At 43.7% G+C, this 23,439-nt stretch overlaps 2 protein-coding genes across 3 annotated transcripts in view; both read left to right on the top strand.

Moving 5' to 3' along the window:
* nudt4a (nudix (nucleoside diphosphate linked moiety X)-type motif 4a) overlaps positions 1–3,899 on the top strand; it is an 11,882-nt gene extending 7,983 nt beyond the window's left edge. Inside the window, exon 5 of the mRNA XM_070971540.1 lies at positions 2,131–3,899. Coding sequence (XP_070827641.1) covers positions 2,131–2,357 — 227 coding nt within the window. The 3' untranslated portion in view covers positions 2,358–3,899. The remainder of the gene's footprint in view (positions 1–2,130) is intronic.
* On the top strand, positions 3,900–23,439 carry eea1 (early endosome antigen 1). 2 transcript variants are annotated; one of them, XM_070971537.1, is made up of 30 exons: positions 3,900–4,139; positions 7,119–7,196; positions 7,302–7,414; positions 7,523–7,577; positions 7,762–7,827; positions 7,956–7,986; positions 8,065–8,169; positions 8,437–8,558; positions 9,162–9,317; positions 10,836–10,850; positions 11,122–11,238; positions 12,606–12,944; positions 13,798–13,947; positions 14,173–14,292; positions 14,732–14,935; positions 15,134–15,334; positions 15,452–15,565; positions 15,739–15,894; positions 15,987–16,126; positions 16,332–16,662; positions 16,807–16,908; positions 17,000–17,198; positions 17,442–17,620; positions 17,742–17,927; positions 18,059–18,190; positions 18,652–18,837; positions 18,934–19,172; positions 20,234–20,354; positions 20,461–20,559; positions 20,648–23,439. In XM_070971537.1, exons 1-30 carry the CDS (start codon positions 4,116–4,118, stop codon positions 20,768–20,770), a joined length of 4,203 nt encoding a protein of 1,400 aa, XP_070827638.1. In that variant the 5' UTR covers positions 3,900–4,115; the 3' UTR covers positions 20,771–23,439. The 2 variants fall into 2 exon arrangements, with proteins under 2 accessions (XP_070827638.1, XP_070827640.1); XM_070971539.1 differs by lacking the exon at positions 10,836–10,850 and having other exon boundaries at positions 4,010–4,139.

Raw genomic sequence — 23,439 nt, 5'->3', positions numbered from 1 at the left:
TAAAATTGGTAAATTGTGGCACCTGCATGCTCATACTCTGTGTCCTCTCATGTTGTGCATGAGACAAACAAACATGGCGACAAACAAAAACTGCTCCATATTGCTACAACTGGACAAAAAACTCCTCAGAAAACCTCAACGGATTAAACTGAAACATGTATTCCTAAATCATATCATTATGAAGATCATAATATTTTGGAGCCAAATTATAATGGCATACATAACTTTATTCTGACTCAAATTTAAATAATTTTGTCATCTTTTTGATGATTTAAAAAAAAGTCATTTCTAGATTTCAGGTCAGAAGGTCGAGTAAGGGAAGCCACCATAAAGGCAAAGCATTGAGAAAGACCATTGGGCCCCTCCAGTCATCACGTTGTAAACTGAGAACCTTGGACACATAGATGAAGTCAAGGAACCTGATCCACAGTGTCTACTGTCCTAAATGTCACAACAATTTGTCTTCCTTGCTTTTCCCACTTTATTGACAATGTTCTTTTAAACAGCTGAGATGATTAATAAAGTAACTGGTTGGTCGACCCACATAAAATTAATCTGCATTTATTTTGATAATCCAGTCATCTTTCTAGATTAATGCTAACATTTTCTGGTTGTAACTTCTCAATTTTGAGAATGTTGTTCTCTATTTTATTTGATTGTAAACTGAACTTCAAGAGTTTGGACTGTTTGGTTGCACAAAATAAGGTATCTGGAGAGCTCACCCTGGACTAATCGCTAATGAAAATAATCACAAGCTGCAGCCCTGAAATTAATATTCATTTTCCTCATTGCTTTTCTTTTGCGTCATCACTGTAAAATTTCTGACGTTACTGGTTGCAGATTGTGATCAGGCATGTGATTACTACTTGTTCTGGACGTGTTTGGTATTTAAAATCTAATGTTTCTTTGGGGACATAGTTATTCAAAACTATTTCTACCTTGTGTGGAGAAAAGTGGTTGTTATAATTTACTCCCTTCACCCACAGAAATAGAGTTCAGCCTGTTAACAAGGGGGAGGAATGTTTGCTGTGCCCAGTTGTTTTCCAGTTATAGTCACTCACCACAGCCCCCTCCTTACTTGTCCCCTCTTGCCCTGCACGAAGGCTGCTGCTGAGCAGAAAGAGCTCGACACTACAGGTCTAATTTACTCTCCCCCCTCTGCTGAAAGGCCGGCGATGGTGCACTTCAGGGTGTCAACGTGAAGTCTCACACCACCCTCTGATAATCACAGGCCACGCGAAAGGCCTTTACCAAAATGCTGTTTGGAAATGAATGGGAGGAGATGGCTTGAAGTAAAGTATAAATAACTCCCAGCTGACGGTTTACTGGACAGATCGTTTTTGTGGAAGGTGCTTTTCTAGAAAGGTTTAATGCCATGAGCGCTTCATAAACACTAACTGAAGTCTTACATGAATGTCCATTTCCACCCTGCAGCTTTAGTTTAATCTTGAGTGTCTTGTATAATATTGTGGTTTGGCAATTTAAGGTTATTTTGCCTGTTGAGCAATCTCACTCACTGCTCAGTCAGGCATACAGTAACACTGCCAAAGACCTTCAGTGAAGAATATTGGCTTCATCTTGGGTGCTTGTCAGTTTCGTTAACATTACGTCCTTTCTTTAAATTCTTAGGTGAATGCTTAGGTGAATGAGGGATGAGTGTGAGCAAAAAAAAAAAATATATATATATATATTAAAAAAATATTCAGGAGGACAAACGAGATCAATACAGAAGAAAATTCAGAAAATGCTGAAGCGAAAATGATGTACGAATCTGAACAAAAGTGCACAGCTGGAGACCTTGGGGAGACACAGGTAGACACAGATGTGAACGGCGATGTCCACTTGTGATCGGATCACCCAAGACACATGTTGATATCAGGTGTAAACAGGGTCAGTATGCTCAACTCAAGGTACTTGTTGGATTGTCAGACTGCTTCTGAGACCCCTCTTTCTGCAATGTTTGTAACTTTCAAAAGCATACACTCGTGTAAAACTCCAAACCACAAGGTCATAGGGTCAGTCCCAGCAATGGCCATGTTCAGTGTCAATCCATGATTACACTGATCAACAGCGAGAGGTTTGGCGTTGTAGAGTCATATGCTCACAAGTTGCCCTTGATGTTTTTCACAGGGAGGAAGAGGAAGTGGTTCAAAGTTGACGAAGCCATCAGGGTCCTGCAGAGCCACAAGCCTGTCCACGCAGAGTATCTACACAGACTCACAAACACCTGTAACCCCACCTGCAGTCCTGTTTGTAGTCCCACTAATGGCAACACCCCGAGCTCCCAAGCGACGGACAACAACACACCTCACTATGTTGTTTGCTCCACGCAGGGCTCAGATCTAGTCAACAGATAGGACCATCACCGGCAGCAAGCAGTTGTTCAAAGAGGACACCAGGATGGACACACCGCCTGGAAAAGACTTCTGTATTAATTGCATTACTAACGCAGCCTCTTAATATGTACAGTATGGACTTCCTTGAGGTTGATTTGAAACAGATTTTGAGTGGGCTTGAAGAGTGCCAGAATGTTCTCCAAGTATATTTAAGATTTTGTATGTGTATTTTTTAACAACCATCACCAGCTAATTGAGCAAATGTGTTTAGTTTAAGATGGGTTTTCTCAATGTGCTGCTTATCCAATTTAAAGGTCCTTTGTTTTTTAGTCCTTCATGCCGAATATTTGACAAGTGGTGCACCAAGTGTCTGAGTGGTTTCCTGGAGGCCAGTACTGGGAAGTGTTTGCTCTTAGAGGAAGTCGTATCCCTACAGTGAGACTTAGTGCCAAATCATGGCATTGTGCAAACCATTTTGGAGAGGTGTTGCTGCGTGTGTGAATATTTTGTAACAGTTCAGCTTTTTGCGAATTGTTACAACACTTTTTGGGAGTCAAACTAATGAGTCTGGTGACTCATTGAGATGTTTCGCCTAAAAATTGCTGAGAGCAAAAATCTGCTTTGATACAACAAGCGTGAACAATGGCGCTCCTCCTGCAATCACCACCTTAGAAGTACACACTCGATCATGTCTAATCACATGTAACAGTGTAATAAAGATTCACTGAATATCTCCAAACTTGGTACCATACTGAAATGGAGACTTAAATTGTCCTTCCTCAAACATTGAGATATTTGTACATATATTTAATGTTGTTAGGCTGAACAAACTAGACTAGATTGGCACAGTTTAATAAACATCATCTTTTGTATAGTGGAACAAAACGGAATCAAAACTTACAAATGTGCCAAAGAAAGACCACTTTAAACACTATGAACACATGCACTGTTTCATCAGTCCTATTAATGTTTGAGAAAACAAGGAAGCCTTGGTGTTCGAGGAGAGTCACAACATTTTGTGCTGATTCTTCAAAGTGCCTAAACAAACACAATAGTAAATTGTATTTATTTTGTAGACACCTGCACCTAAACTAACTGACTGGAAGCGGTAGCCTACACTCTCCTGTAGACACGCTGTCAAAGTCAAAACCAGTCCCTTATGTTTCTCAGCTGTGCTTGGATTTGAACTATAGGATGTTGAAGGAAACGTGGAATTGTTACGATTGAATGTACATTATTTAATATGTGCTGACTGAATTTATTTATTGATGTTCCATGGGGGAATACCCCTGCCCATCCTGAACAGGAAACTATGACAGGAAGTCATGGTCCGTGTGTAGGCCAGACTTTTTTGTCAGCACCTTAGAAACAGAGCGGATATTATGAGATAAATTCAGTTCATTCACTGTCATTTGGCGCTTGTACTTAATGGAGCATGAGAAAGATCAACGATTAACCCTTTTTTCTATTTGTGCATGCGTGACTGGAATATTCTGCTGTGCACCATCATGTTGTATATAAAATCTCAAAATAAAATAACGTTTTTTGAGCATTCCCACTGCCACATTTTGTTTTTTAAATCAGTGCAGTGGAACATGACAGCACTTTTTATAATGTTAAATTTTGCCAGTTCTGCGTGTCCTGCTTCACCATCCTTTCCACGGCCCGCCCATTCGTCGCTGCTGCCTGAGCTCGGTCAGGTGTTCGTTGTACAGCGACGTAAACTTTGCATTTGGGAAACTGATCGGATTTTGTGTCCGGACAAACACAGACGAGGCCATGCTCAGACGAATACTTCAAATGGTAAGCTTCTGGTGCAACAAAGTCAACCGTACTGCTTTTGTGTGGCTAAAAAGAGTCGTTTTCCTTAAGAGACACAGGCCTATCCATGTCTATTTTCATGGTGGGGACGTACCTTTTATAACACAGCGTGTTGCGGGTGGGCGGGGGTTTTGTTTTTAGCCAACGGGAGTTTCTCGATTGGGAAAAAATTCCGTTACCCGTTACAGCGAAGTGACATATCAAGCGCTCCTTATGTGAGGTTGACACAGCTAGCCATAAAATGCTAACTTGGTTCGGTTGATTGATGCTACCGTTGACAGGGATGTATCAAGCTAGTACATGTCTATAATGCGTTAGTAAACCAATTAGTTAATGTGTCCACATTGCCAGCGTTAGTTGAGTACGGAATCGTCTAGCTAGCTAACGTATTTGGTCAATGAATCTTTTATTTTCACGGTTTTCGTTTCATGTGTAGCTAGCAGTGTTACAGCAGTGGGTTAATTCATCGTCCACTCATCACATGCTAACGCTGACGTTAGCCACACATTGACTGTCGGGAAGTCCAGTTTCAGCTGGCTGACCGGAACACGGAAGAAAATATGCGTTTTAATATGCGGAGTTGTTGCTAATGTTAATGGTGACATGGGTTTAACCAGCTTGTAAAAGCACAAGTGCGATCAACAGAGGTTAGCTACGTAGTTAGCTTCTGTGTATGGACTACATTTACCACAGGGCTTTGCTAGCATTAACTGCATCATTGTGTACACTTTGAAGTCCCGGCCTTGTAACCAGAAAAATCCACCTTTAAACACCACGAATTTAGGTCAGGGTTTGTCAGGCTCGGACTTGTAACCGCGAAGAGATTTTATTGGAAATAAAAACGTTTTATGTGAAGAATCACTGTTTCGTTCCCCTTCACATAAACCTACACATATCGTGTGCATTTTAATTATTCAGACGGTTTCGCTAACAACGCAGACGTTATCGCAGGCTTATAGGAAACAATGTGATTAAATTCTCTCATACACATCTGTCCTCCATGTGGAAAAGCTGGGGAACCACAGGCTTGGTCTGTCAGTTTATGGGCATGAACACTCGAACTGTAGACCACACTACCGAGATAATGATAACAGTGCATTTTATTGCTGTATCATGTCAGAGCTACTCTTATCACCTTTGACCAAATGTGTTTATTTCCACAGTACTAAAACTCGAGATTTAATGGTGAAGGAGGAAGACAAAAATCATGTTGTCATTCTATTTCAAGAGAGTATAATAACGCCCTAAGAAACATTGAAGTTCTGATTTGTGCATAGGACCCATGTTGAATTAAATCAAGTCAAGAATGTGTGTATGTTGCTTTTCTGAGTATAATTTTGCTAAAGTCAGGGTAGTGCTGTTTTATGTATTCAGTTTGTATGAGTTCGATCAAAGGTTGTTCCATGATCTAAGTGCTGAGCCTGCCTTCAGTTCAAAGTGCTCAGAGGTCCCCTCCCAGCACACACAAACCCATGTAATCACTTGACTGTTCATGCACACTATCATCAGTACAAACAGATCCTTTTTGTGAATGGACCACCAGCAGCACACCCATTTCACCTGTTTGTGCGTCAGGCCAGTTGAGTGGATTTGAAGTGACCTGCACTTCCGCCTACTTCCCAGCTGTGTAGTTGATTTATTTATATTTTTTTTTAAGTCAGTCTAACACTTTCTCCCCTGCAATGATCTAATGTATGGGATGTGTTGTTCAATGTGATCTGGCCAGCTGTCTTTCCCCTGACTGTATGATTTGTACAGGGCAGTGGTAATGCATGTATTAACACTGTTAAGAGACAGGAAGCATGTTAATTTTTAAAGTCACATAATGTTTGATAACCACAAAGTTGAACTGGGACAGTATTTTTTTTTTGCAAAAACTACATTTGCAAGACATATATACAAAAAGTTATTGGAAAATAACAGGGCTGGAAGTCAGGTCAAGGATACAAGAAAATTTCCCAGTTAATATGCCTATCATAAGGCCAGTCATAAAAAATGGAAAAAGATATGGCACTGCTATAAATCTCACTGTCCTCAAATACAATTTACTTGTGAGAATAACACGCGAGACCAGAGGCCTGTGGACGCACAGATGGGAGACACTGCTCACACTTTTGCCTCACCAGTCACAGCTTTGTGGCTGCAGAAAAAAACTCAAATGACATCTGGGCTAATTTTTGCCAGTCGTGGGAGAGACTGAATCACGGTGAAAGAAGGATTCTGTGGACTGATGAGATACAGAAGTAGTGGAAAATTTGGCCATCATACTAAATGTTCGACCTAGGACAAACACCATCCCTACCATAAAGCATTGTGGTGGCAGCATCATGCGGTGGGAATGCTGCTCAGCAGGAGGCACCAAAAGGTTTGTGAAGGTAGAGAGAAAGCTGCAAAATGGCTTCGTTAGTGTTGTGGAATGACCAAATCAGAGTCCAGACCTCAATCCAATGAAGAATTTGTGGCTGGACTTGAAAATTGGTGTTCATTAATTGTCCTCATGCATCACGACAAAGCTTTAGCACTTTTGCAATGAAGAATGAAGAAATGTGGACCCGTGTCCAGATGTGCATAGCTGGTGTATCTACATACACTGAAGGCCTTAATCGTAGCTAAAGGTGCTGATGTGTTTTCCATTATCATTACAATCACTGTGATTGAAAGTTGTAAAGCAGTGAAACGTGAAAATAGTCAAAGACAGATGAATAGTTTTTACAGATGTACAACGGCTGGAGGAACTGCAGTGTTAGTTCATTATACTGTGATCTTTAATAAACATGCTTTCAAAAGGAGAACACAGCGACATTCCAGGGGAGAGCTAATCATTCACATGAAATGTGTTTAATGTTAGTAAGTCATACTCAGTATAGTTGTTTTGAGACATGTGAACCAGGACTCTTGTCGACAGCCTGGGCTGCTTTTCTGCGAAGCCGTTTCTCATCAAGTCTATGTCCTCCTCCTCAGACTCCCGGGAAGGGAGGCTCCCAGAACACTGAGTCGGAGCAGCCCAGCACAGACCTGAACCACGATCAGACATCTGAGGTAATGTGGATGCTTGGTTCATCTTCATTAACGACCTGTAGCTTGTAAGCAGAGATGCAGAATTGAAGCCGTCTGATCAGTCTGATGGTGTGTTTCTGTGTTCAGGGCTTCATCTGTCCTCAGTGCATGAAGTCTCACAACTCTGCAGAGGAGCTGTTCAAGCATTATGAGCTGTTCCATGATACTGGAGACCTGCCCGCTCATGTGGCCCCCACTCGGTGAGATATTACTGATGCATTAATTATTGTGAAGAGTCCGATTACATGGTGTACTTGACAAGATTTTACTTTGTGTATTTTTGTGAATGAACTCTTTCTTCCTTTTAGGGAAGACCTTACAATGCTGCGGCAAGAGGTCCAGGACCTGCATGCTTCTCTCAAGGTATGGTCGGGCATCTGAAGCGAACAGGTGTTCGCGGTGGTGTGTAAATGGCCAGTTCATACAAAGACTTGATGTTGTGTGTGTGTGTGTGTGTGTGTGTGTGTGTGTGTGTGTGTGTGTGTGTGTTTGTGTGTGTTTGTGTGTGTTTGTGTTTGTTTGTGTTTGTTTGTTTTCCCCTGATTAGGAGGAACGATGGTTCTCTGGAGAGCTCAAGAAGGAGTTAGACAAATTCCAAGGACAACTGAAGCAAGTAATTCATTCAAGATATTTAATATGTATTATCATAAAATTGGTGTTCTGAATATAAAACTGCTACATGAAATATGATGGCAATGCTTACTCTTACTGTACGTTTCTGTCTGTCCCTCGATTCCACAGAACGATGGGCAGGTGGACCCGGAGGATTCAGGTAGGGGACATTATATTTAAAATAACTGTGAAAAAGATACCGAACGTCGGTTGCTAATGTGTTGTGCTCTTTTGTCAGTCCTTGAAAGGAAGTTAAATGAAGCAGAGACCGAAAAGTTCAACATCAAGCAGATGAAAGACCTGTTTGAGCAGAAGGCTGCCCAGCTGGCCACAGAGATAGTAGGTTAGTGTGGGGCCTGTGAAAATGGGAGGCCTGTGTCTGTGAGTCTGCATCCTTTAACAGCACTGAAGTAGTCTTTTACTGCACCACTGTTTAACTCAGTCCATCCATTGTTTAGTCTTGTGTAAGTTGCGCTCCATTCGTCAGCATTTTGTTTGGTGTTTTGCATTGATAATGTTTTCCTCGAATCATTTTTCACAAGTGAGGCACTTTTTTTTTTTTTTTTAATATTATTATTTTGATATGAATAAATGTTATTGAATCCGACAGACTTAAAGTCCCGCTATGATGAGGAGAAGAGCCTAAGGGAGGCTGCTGACCAGAGGCTGGCCAAACTGACTGAACAGCTACAGAAAGAGAAACAGGAGAATGAGAGACTCCAGACAGAACTGGTACAACACTCACTGAGTTTCTGTTGGTATTTCTTCTCCTCTCACAGGCCTTGAGACATGCTTTGTATAGACCTTTCCCTCCTAAATGTTAGGCTACAGAGTTTGAATGAATAACGGTGAATTAACACCGTGACATTTGCTCTGTGTCATTTGGTGGAAGAATCAGCAGATCGTACTCAGACAATCCCTCCACCTCCGTTACAGAAACATGACATGGAGCTTCATCCAAAGAGTTTATTTCAAGAGAGCTGAAGTGTACTTTAAATTAGAGCTGTGCAGTTGCACTTTTATGTTTTCTGCCCTTAAATGTTTTTAACTGTTCAGCGGTTCAGAGAGGCTTCAAACAGGAGAGCCAGTAGCTTCTCCTCTACAATTTCTTAGATTAGTCTTGGATTTGGTGCTCCGCAGGCACAGCAGCACATTGTTGCCATTGCTCAAATGTTAAGCATTGTTGTGTGCATGTCTGGAGACATCCATATTGTGAGCAGTTCAGTTATTACTAAGAACATCTAGTTTTGTTTTAATACCAAAAAGCCTGTTGTCTCCCCGTGTGCCATCCCAGTCCTCATGGTTTCAACACAGTGCCTTTGCTCTGCCCCCTAGCTACAGCGACCGGGAGTGGAGGATGTGGAGGTGCTGCAGAAGGAGCTGGTGCAGGTCCAGACGCTGATGGACAGCATGACCCGTGAGAGGGAGGAGGAGTCTGAACGCCTCAAAAACCACTACGAACAGCTGCAGGCTAATTACACTACCTCAGAGGTGGGGGACAAACACTAATGTCTTGTCGGTCTCACATACTGATACTTAAACTTTTCTCCAAAGTGTTGCAACATAAGCCGCCACTCTTCCACTCTAAATACTTGTTGTAAGCACGTAAGCATGCAGACGTTACATAATCATCCAGAAGATTGTAGTGTTGATGTGAACTAGTTGTTCTTATTTTAGCCCCTGTCCATTTCACCCATCATTTGCTCAGGTCGCTGCACTTTTCAGTAAGAAAAACAGCTCTTAAGATTCTCATACAAAAATAGCTGTCAAATAACTCGTGAAATGGCTTCAATGTACTGTAGTTATGTCATAGCAGATGGCTTTGTGCCTAATTCTCACTAATTATTTCCTGGTGAATAATTCAGCCTTATATCCTGTATTTTTCATCCAGGGTTCTGTCAGGCAGCACCAGGGCCTGAACCTTTCCCTCTCTACATCTCTGCAAATGGTCTCAGGAGATAGTTTTCATGTTTTTACACATTAAGGAACCACATTGTGAATATTTTGGAAAATTGTCTGGTTTTTGGTAATGTAATAGCTCCCAGGATTAGAATTCAGAAGTGGCTATAGTTGTAGTTCATTACATGACAGTATGAACATGTAGGAGGTGTTGTGGTCAGCAGCGAGTCTCAAGGTCAGCCAATGAAATGTCACCATTGCATCTAAAGTAAGAGGCAGCAGTTAGAGTTACAGTCAGCTTCGTGCAGCAGTTCTGAACAAAAAAACAACCAAACCCCCAGGACACAGTCAGACAGACCAATCATCGCTGATGATTGGTTTATTAAGAGCAGCTTCAGTACTGTTCTAAAGCCTGACTGAAATTCCTCCACCATATTGTTTCCTTTAGTTAGCATTACCATTGAGGTTGGATTTCTTTAGCGGGGGCTTTACAACAGCTGTTTTGAAGGCATCTGGGAAGATGCCTGTGTGCAGAGATGTATTTGCAATCTTCAGGGCGTGACTTGATACACTGTCAAACACCCACTTTAAAAAGGTACATGGTTAACACATGAGGTGGAGGAGTTAGACTCAGTGACAGTCTTGCAGAGCTCAGTTAAAGTAATACAGGCGAATTATCCCATGGTCTTTTTTTACAGGGTTTCCTGAGGTCGTCTGTGTTCACACCAGCAATCAACCAGAGTCGTGCTGGCTCTGATTGAGTTTATTTTGTTAGTAAAGAGTGATGCAAGTTCTTTACAATTTGATACAGAGAACTGTGAATGGGTGGGGGTGGTGCTGAGTAGCTGGTCTATAATGAATAATATTGTCGATTCTGTCAGTCGACGTCTTTAACCTTTACTGGAGGAAAGATGTCACAGTCAAATCACATGAATTTGTGATGAACTGGATTATTTATTCGCTCATGCCAGCAGCATCCTGCTCTGTGTTGCAGATTGGCCTTTGTGCTGTCGTATTGTGACTTACCTTTTGTCTGTCTCTCTTTCCTTCCCCTTCTTCTTCTGCTCCTCACATACTGTATCCCTCTCCAACACACACTCTTTCTTCAAGATTCGTAAGCTGGAGGTAAAATATGTTTCAAAGTTGGCCCCAAATTTGCTTTCATCCTTCTGAGTTTCTCTAAGTTTGAAAAGTTGTTTGGAAATCCGTGTTTTTTATTGGTGTGTTTCATGTTTCCGTTGAGTTTTTGTGCGACTGATGCCTGGTTGTTGCTGATCCATTTTTGGTTTGTTTTCTTCTTTTATGTCAGTCCTTGAGTGAGTGTCGCCTCACTTCTTTGAATTTACACTTAATGGTTTGCAAAAAGAGTGTAACGCGTCTATCTATTGTATTGCAGGTGACCATATCCCAACTAAAAGCAGAGCTGGAGAAGGGTCCACAGGAAGCAGCCGTCTACACACAACAGATCCACCAGCTGCAGAGCAATCTGAATAATTTGCAGCAGCAAAGCCAGGTGACACCAAATGACTACAATTATTCTAGTCATGTGACAGGTTTGCCATTCTGAGCAGATTGCTGCAGGCACAAACATGTCGGCTACAGCATCTGCCACACACTGGATAAGTTGTGTAGGATTTACTTTTACTCCACTTCTGTTAACACTAACATTGCCAGCTGCCCCTCAAGTGCAGAGCACGCCATCTCAGTTTCTGTAAACCTTCCTCTGTTGCTTGGCATCAGGCCCTGTCACAGTCCCCTGCTGTCACCAGGCTTCTTTGGCAACCCAGACATGTTGATTAAAAAGAAATCACACGCAGGCCTATAATTAAACCAGCAGGGGGGGATCTCTTCTCTGCCATGCCAGTCTGTCACTTGGCGTGAAATACAATCACAGGTAAATGCGCTGGTGCAATGGGAACTGGGGAATGGAGGCACAGGGTTCCTGCTAGAGATTAAATCCTCCCGTGTCAGGCATGTCATCCAAGTAGGTTTCGAGGTAAGAGGGGGATACGAGAGCTGCATCTCCATTGTGACGCTCTCCCCCGCCCCACACATCTCGCAACAGGATACCCTGATACTCATCGCACGAGAATGGAGACAAACATGATGAAGTGATGGAGCAGATAGTGAGACACTGAGGATTAGGACTAAGAACAGACAGGTGAACAACAGCAGGGGTTTCATTGGTCTGTAACTTCAGGATTAGAGAGGAGAGACCCAGCAGGGAGCTGTGACAGTGACACAAGAGAAGTACAGCAGCAAGGCCATGAGATGGAAGACGGCTGAACAAAAGAGGAGGCGGAAAAAAGAGAAAGGGTTGTTAATGTTGGCCAGCTGCTGTGGTGGCCTGCAGAGGTTTACTGAATGTCTGTGAAGTCCAGGTGCCCTGTCACACTCTCTAGTTAGCAGCACGCTCCACTATTAACAGCATTTTGTTCTTTATCACTCTGTTGCCAAGTTTACTGCCAACTCTAAGTGCTGTACACACAGCACGGTATTCCAAGTCCCGTGTCATAAAACCCTCCCCTAGAAATGCCATACTTTACTCTTGACACTTGACAGGCGACTGTTATTTTCCATAGCTTATATCACAGGAGGTGTGTGTGTTTGTGCCTTGTTGCAGCTGCTATCACAGCAACCGTTTTAATTTAGTAAAGACCAGTGGTTCATGCTACAGTTAATGATTCAAACAGTTCCTAGTTGACCTCTCAAACTCTGTCAGACTGTATTCTTTTTTGTGAGCCAGCTCCCTCAAGAAAACAATATTTTTGACTCATTTGCTTACTGGCTTTCAATCCTACATGTTTTACCCCCATAATTCCCAAGCCTTTGAACAACCAGTGCTTATCTGCCCCATCTTGTTCTCTCCTCTTCTTACAGAGCCTGTCTGAAAAGCTTGCACGTAAGGAGAAAGAGTATGAGGAACTGGAGGAGCGTCTGGGAGCTGAGAAGGCTGCCAGAAAGGGAGTTCAAGGCAGCCTGAGCGAGAGGGAGCTGGAGGTTCAAGAGCTCCAGGTTCGGGCCTCTGGGGCTGAGGCCTCCCTGCAGAAGGCCCAGACAGAGCTGAAAGAGAGGGCTGAGGAGGTGGCAAAGTTTAAGAGAGAGATCGGGGAGCTGGAGGTGAAGCATGCAGAGTTGAAGGTTGAGAGGAAACAGTTGGAACAGCAAAGGGAAGAAAAAGAGAGCCATGGAGCTCAGCAGCAGACTGAGATCAGTCAGGTGAGTACGGAGGACAAAGATCACACACACAGGTGATATACAGAAGACATACGTAAGAAAAGAAGAACACAACAGCAGCTACAGTGCACCTTTTAATAGATTATGTGGAACGTCATTGGAGGAATGAACACCATTTTATGCTCTGATGATGATAGTGAGTACATTGAGGGTCACAGCATATAATTCATGTCATTTCCATACTCCTCAAACTGTTGTGGGGCCCCTCCAGCCCTCTGGATAGGGACATTGTCATCTTGGAGGAGAGCACATTTACAGTGCTGCAAAAGAACAAGCCTTTTGTGTCCTCATCATGTCAAAAACTGCAGTGTTGTAGCCTGCCCAGCACACTTGGCAGCACTTACAAAGAACCAGTGAAGAGTTGACCTTTGTCTTTGAAATGTACTGACCCTGCTCAGTACATTTCAAAGCACAGTAGTGAGTGACACAAATAACACTTAATGACTTAATTTTCAGATGTTGTGAAGTATTTATCGAGGACGGTAATCAAACTGTACGACTTTGTCTGAAGCACGTCGTTAAGATTTCCTCCTTTTTGTACATTATGACTACAAGGTGGTTGATATGTTAAAGGGGTCCGTCGTGGAGGCTGTTCAACTGTGACCACAGCATGATTCATTGATGAGCACTGTGCTCAGATCAACCATGAAAAAATATCCCAGCAGAAAGAAATCACTAATCATCAATACACATGTGTCACACAGTAAAAAACAGAGATAACCCCAGACCACTTTCTTCAGTCAAGTATCTGTCATATTTCTAGTTATTATTAACTTTGTCTTCTTGTTTCCTCCATCTTAATCCTCACGCCTCTCTCTCTCTGTGCTCTTTCTAGCTGCACGCCAAACTGCTGGAAGCGGAGAGGCAGCTGGGCGAGGTACAAGGTCGTCTTAAAGAACAGAGGCAGCTGTCTGGGGAGAAACTAAAAGACCGCGAGCAGCAAGCAGCCGACCTGCAGCTCAAACTGTCCCGTGCAGAAGAACAGGTAGGCAGCAGATGTAACTTTAATGAGCGCTACAGGGAAACTGAATGAGTGTAACAGAACAGAGAAAAACCAAAACAAGAGCTCATGATAGATGTAATAACAAATAAGTCCAGATCAAATCCTAACAGAGATTGATGAAACTGATAACTATGAAATTGATGCATTTAGGTTAATTGTGAAAAAAAGGTAAAGAAATCAAAGTGCTTCTGTGTTTTGCTTCTTTAGTTGAAGGAGAGTGCCAGTAAGAATACAGATATTCAGCACCAGCTGGAGAAAGCCAAGCAGCAGCACCAGGAGCTGCAGGCACTGCAGCAGAACACGAACGGCAAACTCCGTGAGGCACAGGTACTTTTCACGAAGAAAAGCCTCCGGTAACAATGCTGGAAAGGATAAAGCCAAGAGAGGCCGTGCAGATGATGGTGTTCCATCATGTGATGTTTGGCTTGTGCTTGCTTGTTTTTGATGCATAACAGTACAGAAAGCTGTGACATGGCAATGTTGTCTTATAATGTATATCACTATGAGAAGGAAATTTCATTATTGTGTATAGAGGCTTTGTAAGATTACACCAGATTTTACATAATCCTGATGGCATAACATTTTGTCTGTTCACAAACAAACAAAGAAAACTGGTGCAGTTTGTAGTGTGCCTGTGTGAAAATTGATGGGGTCTCTGTATAAGACATACCTCACACACAGTATGCAAGTCCAAGTTGAAACCAGTGTTTCTGCCAAATGACCCGGTGTGACATTTCTGCTGTGTTGGTTTGCCTTAATGCTGTAGAATGACCTGGAGCAGGTGCTGCGTCAGATTGGAGATAAGGACCAGAAGATCCAGAATTTAGAGGCTCTGCTACAGAAGAGTAAGGACATTGTGAGCCAGCTGGAAGCTGAGAGAGAGGATTTATGTGCCAAGATCCAGGCCGGGGAGGGAGAGACGGCTGTGCTCAATCAGCTAAAAGAGAAAAACCATGCACTACAAGAACAGGTGGGTGCACACACGCACAGACACACACTTTGAAAGGTCAATTTTCATGTAGCAGTTACTTCTCTGGAGTGCAGAATTGATGTGACAAAAGACTAATGTGACCCGCAAACAAGTAAGAAATGTACTGTACGACAACGACAGGAAACTACTGGTCATTTTTGAGCGTACAACCTTTTTCTGTATGTCTGGGTCTCAAAGGTCACACAGCTGACAGACAAGCTGAAGAACCAATCAGAGAGCCACAAGCAAGCCCAGGATAACCTCCATGAACAGGTCCAGGAGCAGAAGACCCTCCTGCGTTCAGCCCAGGACCGAGCCCACACCCTGGAGACCTCGGTCGGTGAACTCACCGCCCAGCTCGCAGACAGCAAGGAGAAAGTAGCCCAGCTGGATGCTCAGGTAAACCTCTATGGAATGTGTTTTTAGTAACGTGAAGTGGTGACATTGATATTGTTTTCCAGATTCTATTCATTGACTTTGTAACAGAACAATTTGTGTGGGTCTGTTTCTCTTCAGCTGAAGGCGAAGACAGAGATGTTGCTATCTGCAGAGGCTGCCAAGGCTGCACAGAAGGCTAATCTGGAGAACAACCTGGAGACTGCTCAGCATGCATTGCAGGACAAGCAGCAGGTTAGGACCTTCTTTGTGCCACTGGTGTTAAGATTTGGCTGAAATGCAGCATACTGTCTGTGGTAACCTACCTGTAACCCTCTGACTTATATGTGTTGTTTTCTTCTTTTCCCCCCTTCACTCTACTCACTTTCCCCCCCTTGTCCTGTGCGCTCTTCCATCGTTTTGTATAGGAACTGAATAAAGTTCAGAAGAAGGTGGAGGAGCAGGTGCAAAGGCTCAAGGAGAGACAGGAGCAATGCACACAGCTGGAAGCCACTCTGAAGGAATGCAAAGACAAAGTAATGGTCTCAGAACAGCGTATAGAGCAGCTGGAGGGGCTCAACAAGGTTTGTGTGGAGCCCTTATTGCAAGTACCTCATAATAGACCATAAGAAGGCTTTTTAATAAATTAATCTGGTGTTTTCCCTTAATCTGACAGAAACTGGAGTCGCAGGTTGGGCAGTTGCAGGCCACACACGACCAGGTGCAGCAAGAAGTGCAAAAGCTGCAGAAGGAGGGTTCCGAGGTTAAACGGAAAGCGAAGGAGCTGCAGCAGTTGCTGGAGACCGAGAAAGCAGGGTGAGATAAACTATACTGGCATGTTAGCTTTAGTAAAATGTGATTAAGACTTACAAGTGAGGAATAAATGCATCTGTAACTAAACCGTCTTGCCTGTATTGCAGTGATGCCACAACCATATGCTAGTATTTTGTTTTTTAATTTGTTCCACTGCATTCTGATGAATTGCCCCCGTAACAAGATAAATGGCTTTTTCACTGCTAAGGGCTACAACACTACAAGAGGAGTTAAAGAAAAAAACAGCTGCTTTGAGTGACATTCAGCAGCAGCTGGAGCACAGTGAGCAGGACAAAGCTGCTCTGAAGGTGACCCTAGACAAGGCGGCCGAGGAGGGAAAGGCGAAGCATGCGGAGCTGGACAGGAAAGCTCAGAGCCTGGCGGTAGACTTACAGAAGGCACAACAGGAGAAAGAGGCTCAAATGAAGGAGCTTTCCTCCATGCAGGAAAGCCTAGGAAAGGCTAATAAAGCTCTGAAAGAGAGTCAGAGTCAACTGGACACAGAGAGGAAGAACCATAAGTCAGCCATGGGAGAGAAGGTAGGTTCAGTAGGCAGCAGTCAAAAACAAAATTACTTCTCTATTTTTCAATTTTGGGAAATTTGTCTTGCAACAAAGGCTAACACAAAGCCACCCAATTTCAACACCAGGGCACTGACAGCATTAATCTGTGTTAATCCTCAGGAAAAGGCCAATGAAAAGGCCCGACAGGAGCTTCTTAAGAGTAACGAGGCCATCACCAAGGCAATGAGCGAATCTAAGGAGCAGTTGGAGCAGATGAGAGATGTAAGCTTCTGGGGGGAAAGAAAAGGAAGATCCCGAATTATTGTATTTGAATGTAACACCTAACGACCTGTTGTGTGTCTGCAAATGCCAGGCAGAGAAAAAGTTGAAAGTGCAGCTGACCACAGTGGAGCAACAGCACTCAAAGACTCAGGAGGTGCTGAAGGAGAAAGAGAATCAGTTGGAGAAGCAGCAGGCACAACTCAAGACAGCCCAGGGGTCCTTTGAGGAGAAGATGAAGAAACTGAAGGGCCAAGTGGCAGAGCTACAGGACGTTAATGTGAAGAAGGCAAGTAACAGACAGACAGACAGACAGACAGACAGACAGACAGACAGACAGACAGACAGACAGACAGACAGACAGACAGACAGACAGTTGTCAACTGTCACCCTACTTAGATGCACTTCCTGTACTGTGAAAGGATTGATTTTAGCTGTGTTTTCCACCGTGTTGTCGTGAAGTAATTTGCATAATGCAGTGACAATCTTAAGTCTGTTTTTCTGAACGTGTGCATTTGACTCTTATCTCCAGGCAGAAGAGGAGAGTAAGCTGAAGACGCAGGTGTCGGGTCTCGGCCAGGAGCTGGCTGCTGAGAAGAGTCGGGCGACAGAGCTGCAGAAGTCCTTGGAACAAAGCCAGAAAAGCCTCACTGAGCTTCAGTCTGACTTCTACGGCAAGGAGTCTGAGGTCTCTGCCCTGCGTCAAGACCTGAAGGTAGGCTTGAAACAGGAAGGGCTGGAGGAGTAGAGGATGAGAGGAGGTGTGGAGGAGGAGAGAAGCTGTGATGCTGCATCAATTTCAGCTAACTGTCAGAGATGTTGACTTGTGACTGTAGGCGTCAGAGGAGAAGCTGAACCTGGCCCAGGAGGAGCTGGCTGCCAACCGAACCCATCAGACGGGTTTAGAGGCTCAGATCCGGGATCTGCAGACGGGCAGAGGCTCGCTGGAGCAGGAGCTGTCGAAAAGGGACCAGAAGCTCCAACAGCAAGAACAAACCTTGAAGGAACTACAGAAGCAGCAGGTCAGACGAGCAGAATAACACACACACGCACACACACACACACACACACACACACACACACACACACACACACACTTTAAAGACTTGATGTGATTAAGTTCAAATATAGTAAACAGTGTTTGCTCACCCAGGGTCAAGTGAAGGAGGAACTGGAGAAGCAGAGGAGTAAAGTGGAGGAGCTGAACAAAGCCAAGAGTGTCCTGGAAAAGAATAACACCAAACTGACTTCTGACTTAAAAGTATTAACAGAGAAGAGCGAGAAGGTCAGTGGCTATTCATAACAAGCAACATCTACCAATGTCTCTCTTTTGGTTGAAAGAGGAATGCACCTCAGAGAAATACTTAATAGTACAAGTGTCAGAGCTGGGCTAATGACTGCCATTTCATGTCCCCCACTGGCTGACATGACCTGCTTCCCATGCCTGTGTCTTATGTAAACAGCTTAACTCAGGGATCCTGCAGGTCATCAGGGTCACATTCTTCAAAGTTATAACTAAGCACGCTTGAGTCGACAATTTGACGTGAGCCTGGATTTTTTTCAGTCCTCGAAGCCGTCTTAAAATTCATCTGAATCCGTTGTCAGAGCAATGACCTCCTAAACTCAGACCTACTCAAGCCTTTTAAAGTTTAACCCCATCTGTGATCTCCTTTTCGGAAGTGACGCACTGTTACTTTCCTCAGAGACAAATATTGTGCATTGAGCCTCGTATTTGTTGCTTTTCAGGAGCTGGGTGAGTTGCGGGAAGCCAAACAACTGTTGATCCAGCAGAAACTGGAGCTGCAGGGTCAGGTGGAAGCAGTACAGAGTGCCCTCAAGCAGGAGCAGAAAGAGCATCAGACCACCAGGGACAGCTGGCGCCAGAGAGAGGAGCAGCTTCTCGCCCAAACCAAGGATGTCCAGGACAAGATGGTAAGATCCCACCAAATTGTTTTAAATGAGTGGATAAAGTGTCGTTCAGTCCCCTTCTGACACCTCCCGTGACATATTCAATGCTTCCTTCCCAAGTTGGCCGAGAAGCGAGCCAGAGAAGAGCAGGTGAAGCGTGGGGAGGAGGCAGAAGCGAAGATGAGTGTGCAGGTGACGGCTCTGAATGAAAACGTGGCCACGCTGAAGAGAGAGTGGCAGGGCAGCCAACGGAGAGTGGGCGAACTGGAGAAGCAGACAGATGAGTTGAGAGGAGAGATCGCTGTGCTGGAGGCCACCGTCCAGAACAACCAGGATGAGAGACGGGCTCTTCTGGAGAGGTCGGTCGATGTTGTCTCCCTTTAACCGAACATGAAAAGCCTTTAAAAGTTTTTGCATGTTCTTGTTTGCTTCTAGAGAAAAGTAGCAAGTCACAGCAAATAGTTGCTGCGAGAAGAAGCAGAATGACTTAAATCCCTACTTGGTAGCAGTTGTGGCTGTTTTCAGAGGTGCTGACTTGAGTCGGCTGCTCAAAAGTGAAGTGAAAAACATAAGCTGGTTATCCATTGTCAGACTTTTGCTGCACACATGCTTTTCAGGAGGCACATTCAGACTATTAAAAGCATTTGCATCCAGTGCAGGCCTCAGAAGTCAGCATGTTCTCAATGTATCTAACACAGCCCTTTAAAACAAGCACTTGCCATCAGTTCAGAGGTAAAAATTATTCAAATCTTCTTTAACGTAAGACTGATTTGTCTCCGTCAGTCACCCTGCGCTGCTGAACGTTGCCTCAGGGTCAGCTTGGCCCACATCTCTTCTACAACTTTAAATTCACTCATTTACAGTCTCAATTTTTAAAGAACTTCATTTCCTTGTGCATAACAAATGATAATTAAAATGATCATGTGAAATTCATTATATATTAGGCCTATTATAGGCTGTTGCATGTGCTGCTGTAGCACGCTTGCAAAGGAAAAAGGTTCAGTTAGAATCTCGAAGAAAAAAGGCAACATGGATGTGAGTCAAAATTCTTTCCATGTTATTTATGCAATAGGTAAGTTTGTATTTGTGTGCGAGTGTACATGTATGATATACATTTTCGGGGAAATACACCTGAATACAGTTCCTTGTTGTAGTGTATACTGTGAAAAGTAAAGGCCCAGAATTGCTGCCAAACCTTCTGTTTTGGGGAAACACATTGTCCACAGTACAGTGCAGATGTTATGTTAGGGTAAGCCCTGAAATAGGCAGAAGATCAGTTGGGACTCCAAATACTGCCAATTCAAAGTATTAATTAACAAGCTATTACGCAGCCATCCAAGTAGTGCTGGTGGAAATCCTCTTTAGTCACCAATTAACAAGCACACACACAAATCATCACTGTCCTGTGGTTGTGCTTCAGGTGTGTAAAGGGTGAAGGTGAGATAGAGAAGCTGCAGGCCAAGGTGGTGGAGCTGAGGAGGAAGCTGGACGACACGACGGCAGCCATGCAGGAGCTCGGCAGAGAGAACCAGTCTCTCCAGGTCAGCTGGGAAACACTCGACGAGTTGAAGAGAAGACACTTTATTGCATTGCAGTGCAAACAAAGTGTGATGGTTTGGTTGTAACTCCGGATGTTCGCGCTTTCAGATCAAGCAGTCACAGTCTCTGACCAGGAAGTGGGCAGAGGATCACGAAGTGCAGAACTGCATGGCCTGTGGGAAGGGTTTTTCTGTCACTGTCAGGAAGGTAAGAACGAAGTGATCTTCAGGATTGATGCTTAATAGACACACATTTAATCGTCTAACCTCCCACCGTTTTCTCTGTGAACATCCAGCACCACTGCAGACATTGCGGAAACATTTTCTGCGCCGAGTGTTCAGCGAAGAACGCCCTCACGCCATCCTCCAAAAAGCCAGTACGGGTCTGTGAGACATGCTTCGAGGAGCTCCAGGGCTGATTTCCCCCTCTCATCCCTTTACCTCCCCCTAACACCCCCCCTCCCTTATCCACTCCCCCTCTTACTACTCCAGCAGGCAGAAGAAGGCGTGTCTTTGTCATATTTTAATGTGCACTATCAAGGACAGACCCTGTGCAAAGACTCCCACCTGCATGTGACTTCTGGCTCTGGCGTGGAGGCACCGGAGCCACATGATGGGAAATTGGTGGGATTGGTTGGGATTGTCTGTATCTGTTTTTGTGCCTTTGCTACTCCTGTGGACTGCCAGAGAGCGGAGACAGTGAGAACTAAACACCATTTTAAGTTCTTTTAGGTTCATATTCACATATCCGTCGTTGTTTGGCATCGCTAGCAGTTTCAAGGTGGTTGCTTTGTATGCTGTGAAATGTTTCGCATCAGGAGGTGTGAGGTCAGTGTGACGCCGCAAGAGTGACTGGGGAAGTAAATATTGTAATAGTGATGTTGAAAATCACTGCTGCCCCACAAAGGTAAATGCAAGTAACTGTACTTTCTGCGTGGAACGACATTAATCTGATCAATCATCAAGAAGTTATCAGTACTGTTGTCAGTGTACTGTGCTGTAGATTTGCAACGTGAACACAAAGGTGTGTTGAAAAAGTTTTTTTCTCTTTTGTTTGAGGAACTTTTGCCTTCAGGAAATGATTATTTGTGCTTGAACAGAATTACATGCTGTCAAAGGTTCATTTGGCCCCACAACAAATCAGTCAGCTGTTTTCGTGTGATGTTTGAGGAGAGGATTTCCTGAGAATATAAAGTAGAGATTTTAAATGTAAGAACATGCTTTATGTTTTTGGAAATTCCCTCTGGGAAAGAGTACTAGGTCCTTGTTGCTAACACTGGGTTGTACAGCATAGCGCATTAACAGTGAAATACCCACAACTTGAGATTTTAGGGTAAAACATCGTTTTCAGTAACAATTCATCAGTCGATTTGTGCACCAGCGATTTTCTGTACAGATCAACCGTGACATCAAATCTAGTTATCGTGTGTTTCCTTTGTGCGGCAGCGTATTTTTTGTATTTGTTGAAATTTCTGTTTTCAACTTAATTTCATGACCAAAGAATGTGTGGAGCAGGAATACAGCCGAGATGAAAACCCTGACTTGGCTTCATAGTTCAGTATTTTTCTAAGCGTCTCTCTGAAAGCTTTTGAGTTTTAAATCACAGGGTCCGACATTTTTATCTTGAACGCAGCATGTACGACGGTGTGAGAGGCTTGTATGAGCAGTCGGTGGTTTTTTTTTTTTGCTGTGCCACGTTTCTCTTTGCGTGCTAAGTTCTGCAAATTATGGTGCTTTCTGCAGACTGTCGACGCAGTCATCGAAGGTGCCTGCATGTTTATTTTCATTTTCCTTTTTTTCCCCTGCTGCTTGTCTCCGCTCAACTGCACTGACTACTGCTGGAGCTGTGTGTGTGTGTGTGAGTGAGTGCACGAGTGTGTGTGAGAGAGACTGCTTCGGAGCAATAACTGTGGCTGTGTGTGTGTGTGTTTTCGTGTTCCGGCCTGCTGTGTTTGTGTGCTGAGATGCGCTCACTGTACGAACGTTGGCTGCTCTGAACCACAGTATCTCTCTGGCACGCTGTTCGGGGACGTTGGTGCTGCTTTCAGGTGCAGCAGTCACTGTCGGTTCTGTGTCAAACCCGTCTGCAGCTGAGGACACTGTAAAAGTGAATTCCTGCTTTGTATAATTTATAATTGTTGACAGATAAGATCTTTTGTGCAATTGTCTGAAGACTGGAGCAGGCGAGAAACACTGTAAGCCAGGCGACAACGCATACTGTTCTGGCATTTTGCAAACAAGCAGCTTGTTTCAGACTTTGGCTTACCAAATTAGCTCTTCATGCTTGTATACTCATTTAAAAAAAGAAGAACGTCCATCTCAGTTGCAGGAACACCTGTTTCTTTTTGTGTTGCATTGGTTTCGTTATGTCTACCTCAGATTGGCACAGGAAAAGCACTATTTCTAAACCGTAGAGATCACAAGTATTGTGTCATTGCCTGCATTTGATCAAGGATTTGTGGTTTATCTATCAAGCTGTACAGTCCCTTAAAACCTAGAGAGATGATTTGCACCTTATTGTATTCTGGGCTCGTCCGTATGAGAACCCAGCCACAAATGTAGGACCACCGACTTTCTACTGGCTTCAGCATTTCTAGCCCAGATGTACTTAACTGCTCATTAATACTAAGGCTGTCATAATTATCTTTGTAAATGTTTGTAATGAGAGAGAAAAAGGAAATATATAACACTTGTGGATGTAGAAACATGACAACAGTGAAAACGTGTGTGGACTCATCAGTGTCTTACTCATTTTGACAGAATCGCACCACAGACCCGTGCACACTGAATTGTGGCTTGCTTCGTGTTGCTGTCAGTTATCATGCATGATGACTTAACTGGCCTGTGGCGTTTTCTCCATGTTTAGAGTCATCATAACTTGATGGTCGTGAAGGTGTGCCTTAGGCCAACGTCTCGTATGTCACTGCTCATTGTTAGTGGGGACACGCACCATGTATTCACCACAGTCAGGGTGACGTCAGTTCACCTGAAGGGACGAGAGAAATCACGTAATTTATGTTCACGTGCACCATTTCATTTTCTAATTCATCACCACGGCAAACCTAAATAAAACCAGTATGTTTCTATC

Source organism: Chaetodon trifascialis, chromosome 10 (genome assembly GCF_039877785.1).
Source record: "Chaetodon trifascialis isolate fChaTrf1 chromosome 10, fChaTrf1.hap1, whole genome shotgun sequence".
Lineage (NCBI taxonomy): Eukaryota > Metazoa > Chordata > Actinopteri > Chaetodontiformes > Chaetodontidae > Chaetodon > Chaetodon trifascialis.
This window is presented reverse-complemented; position numbering and strand designations above follow the sequence as displayed.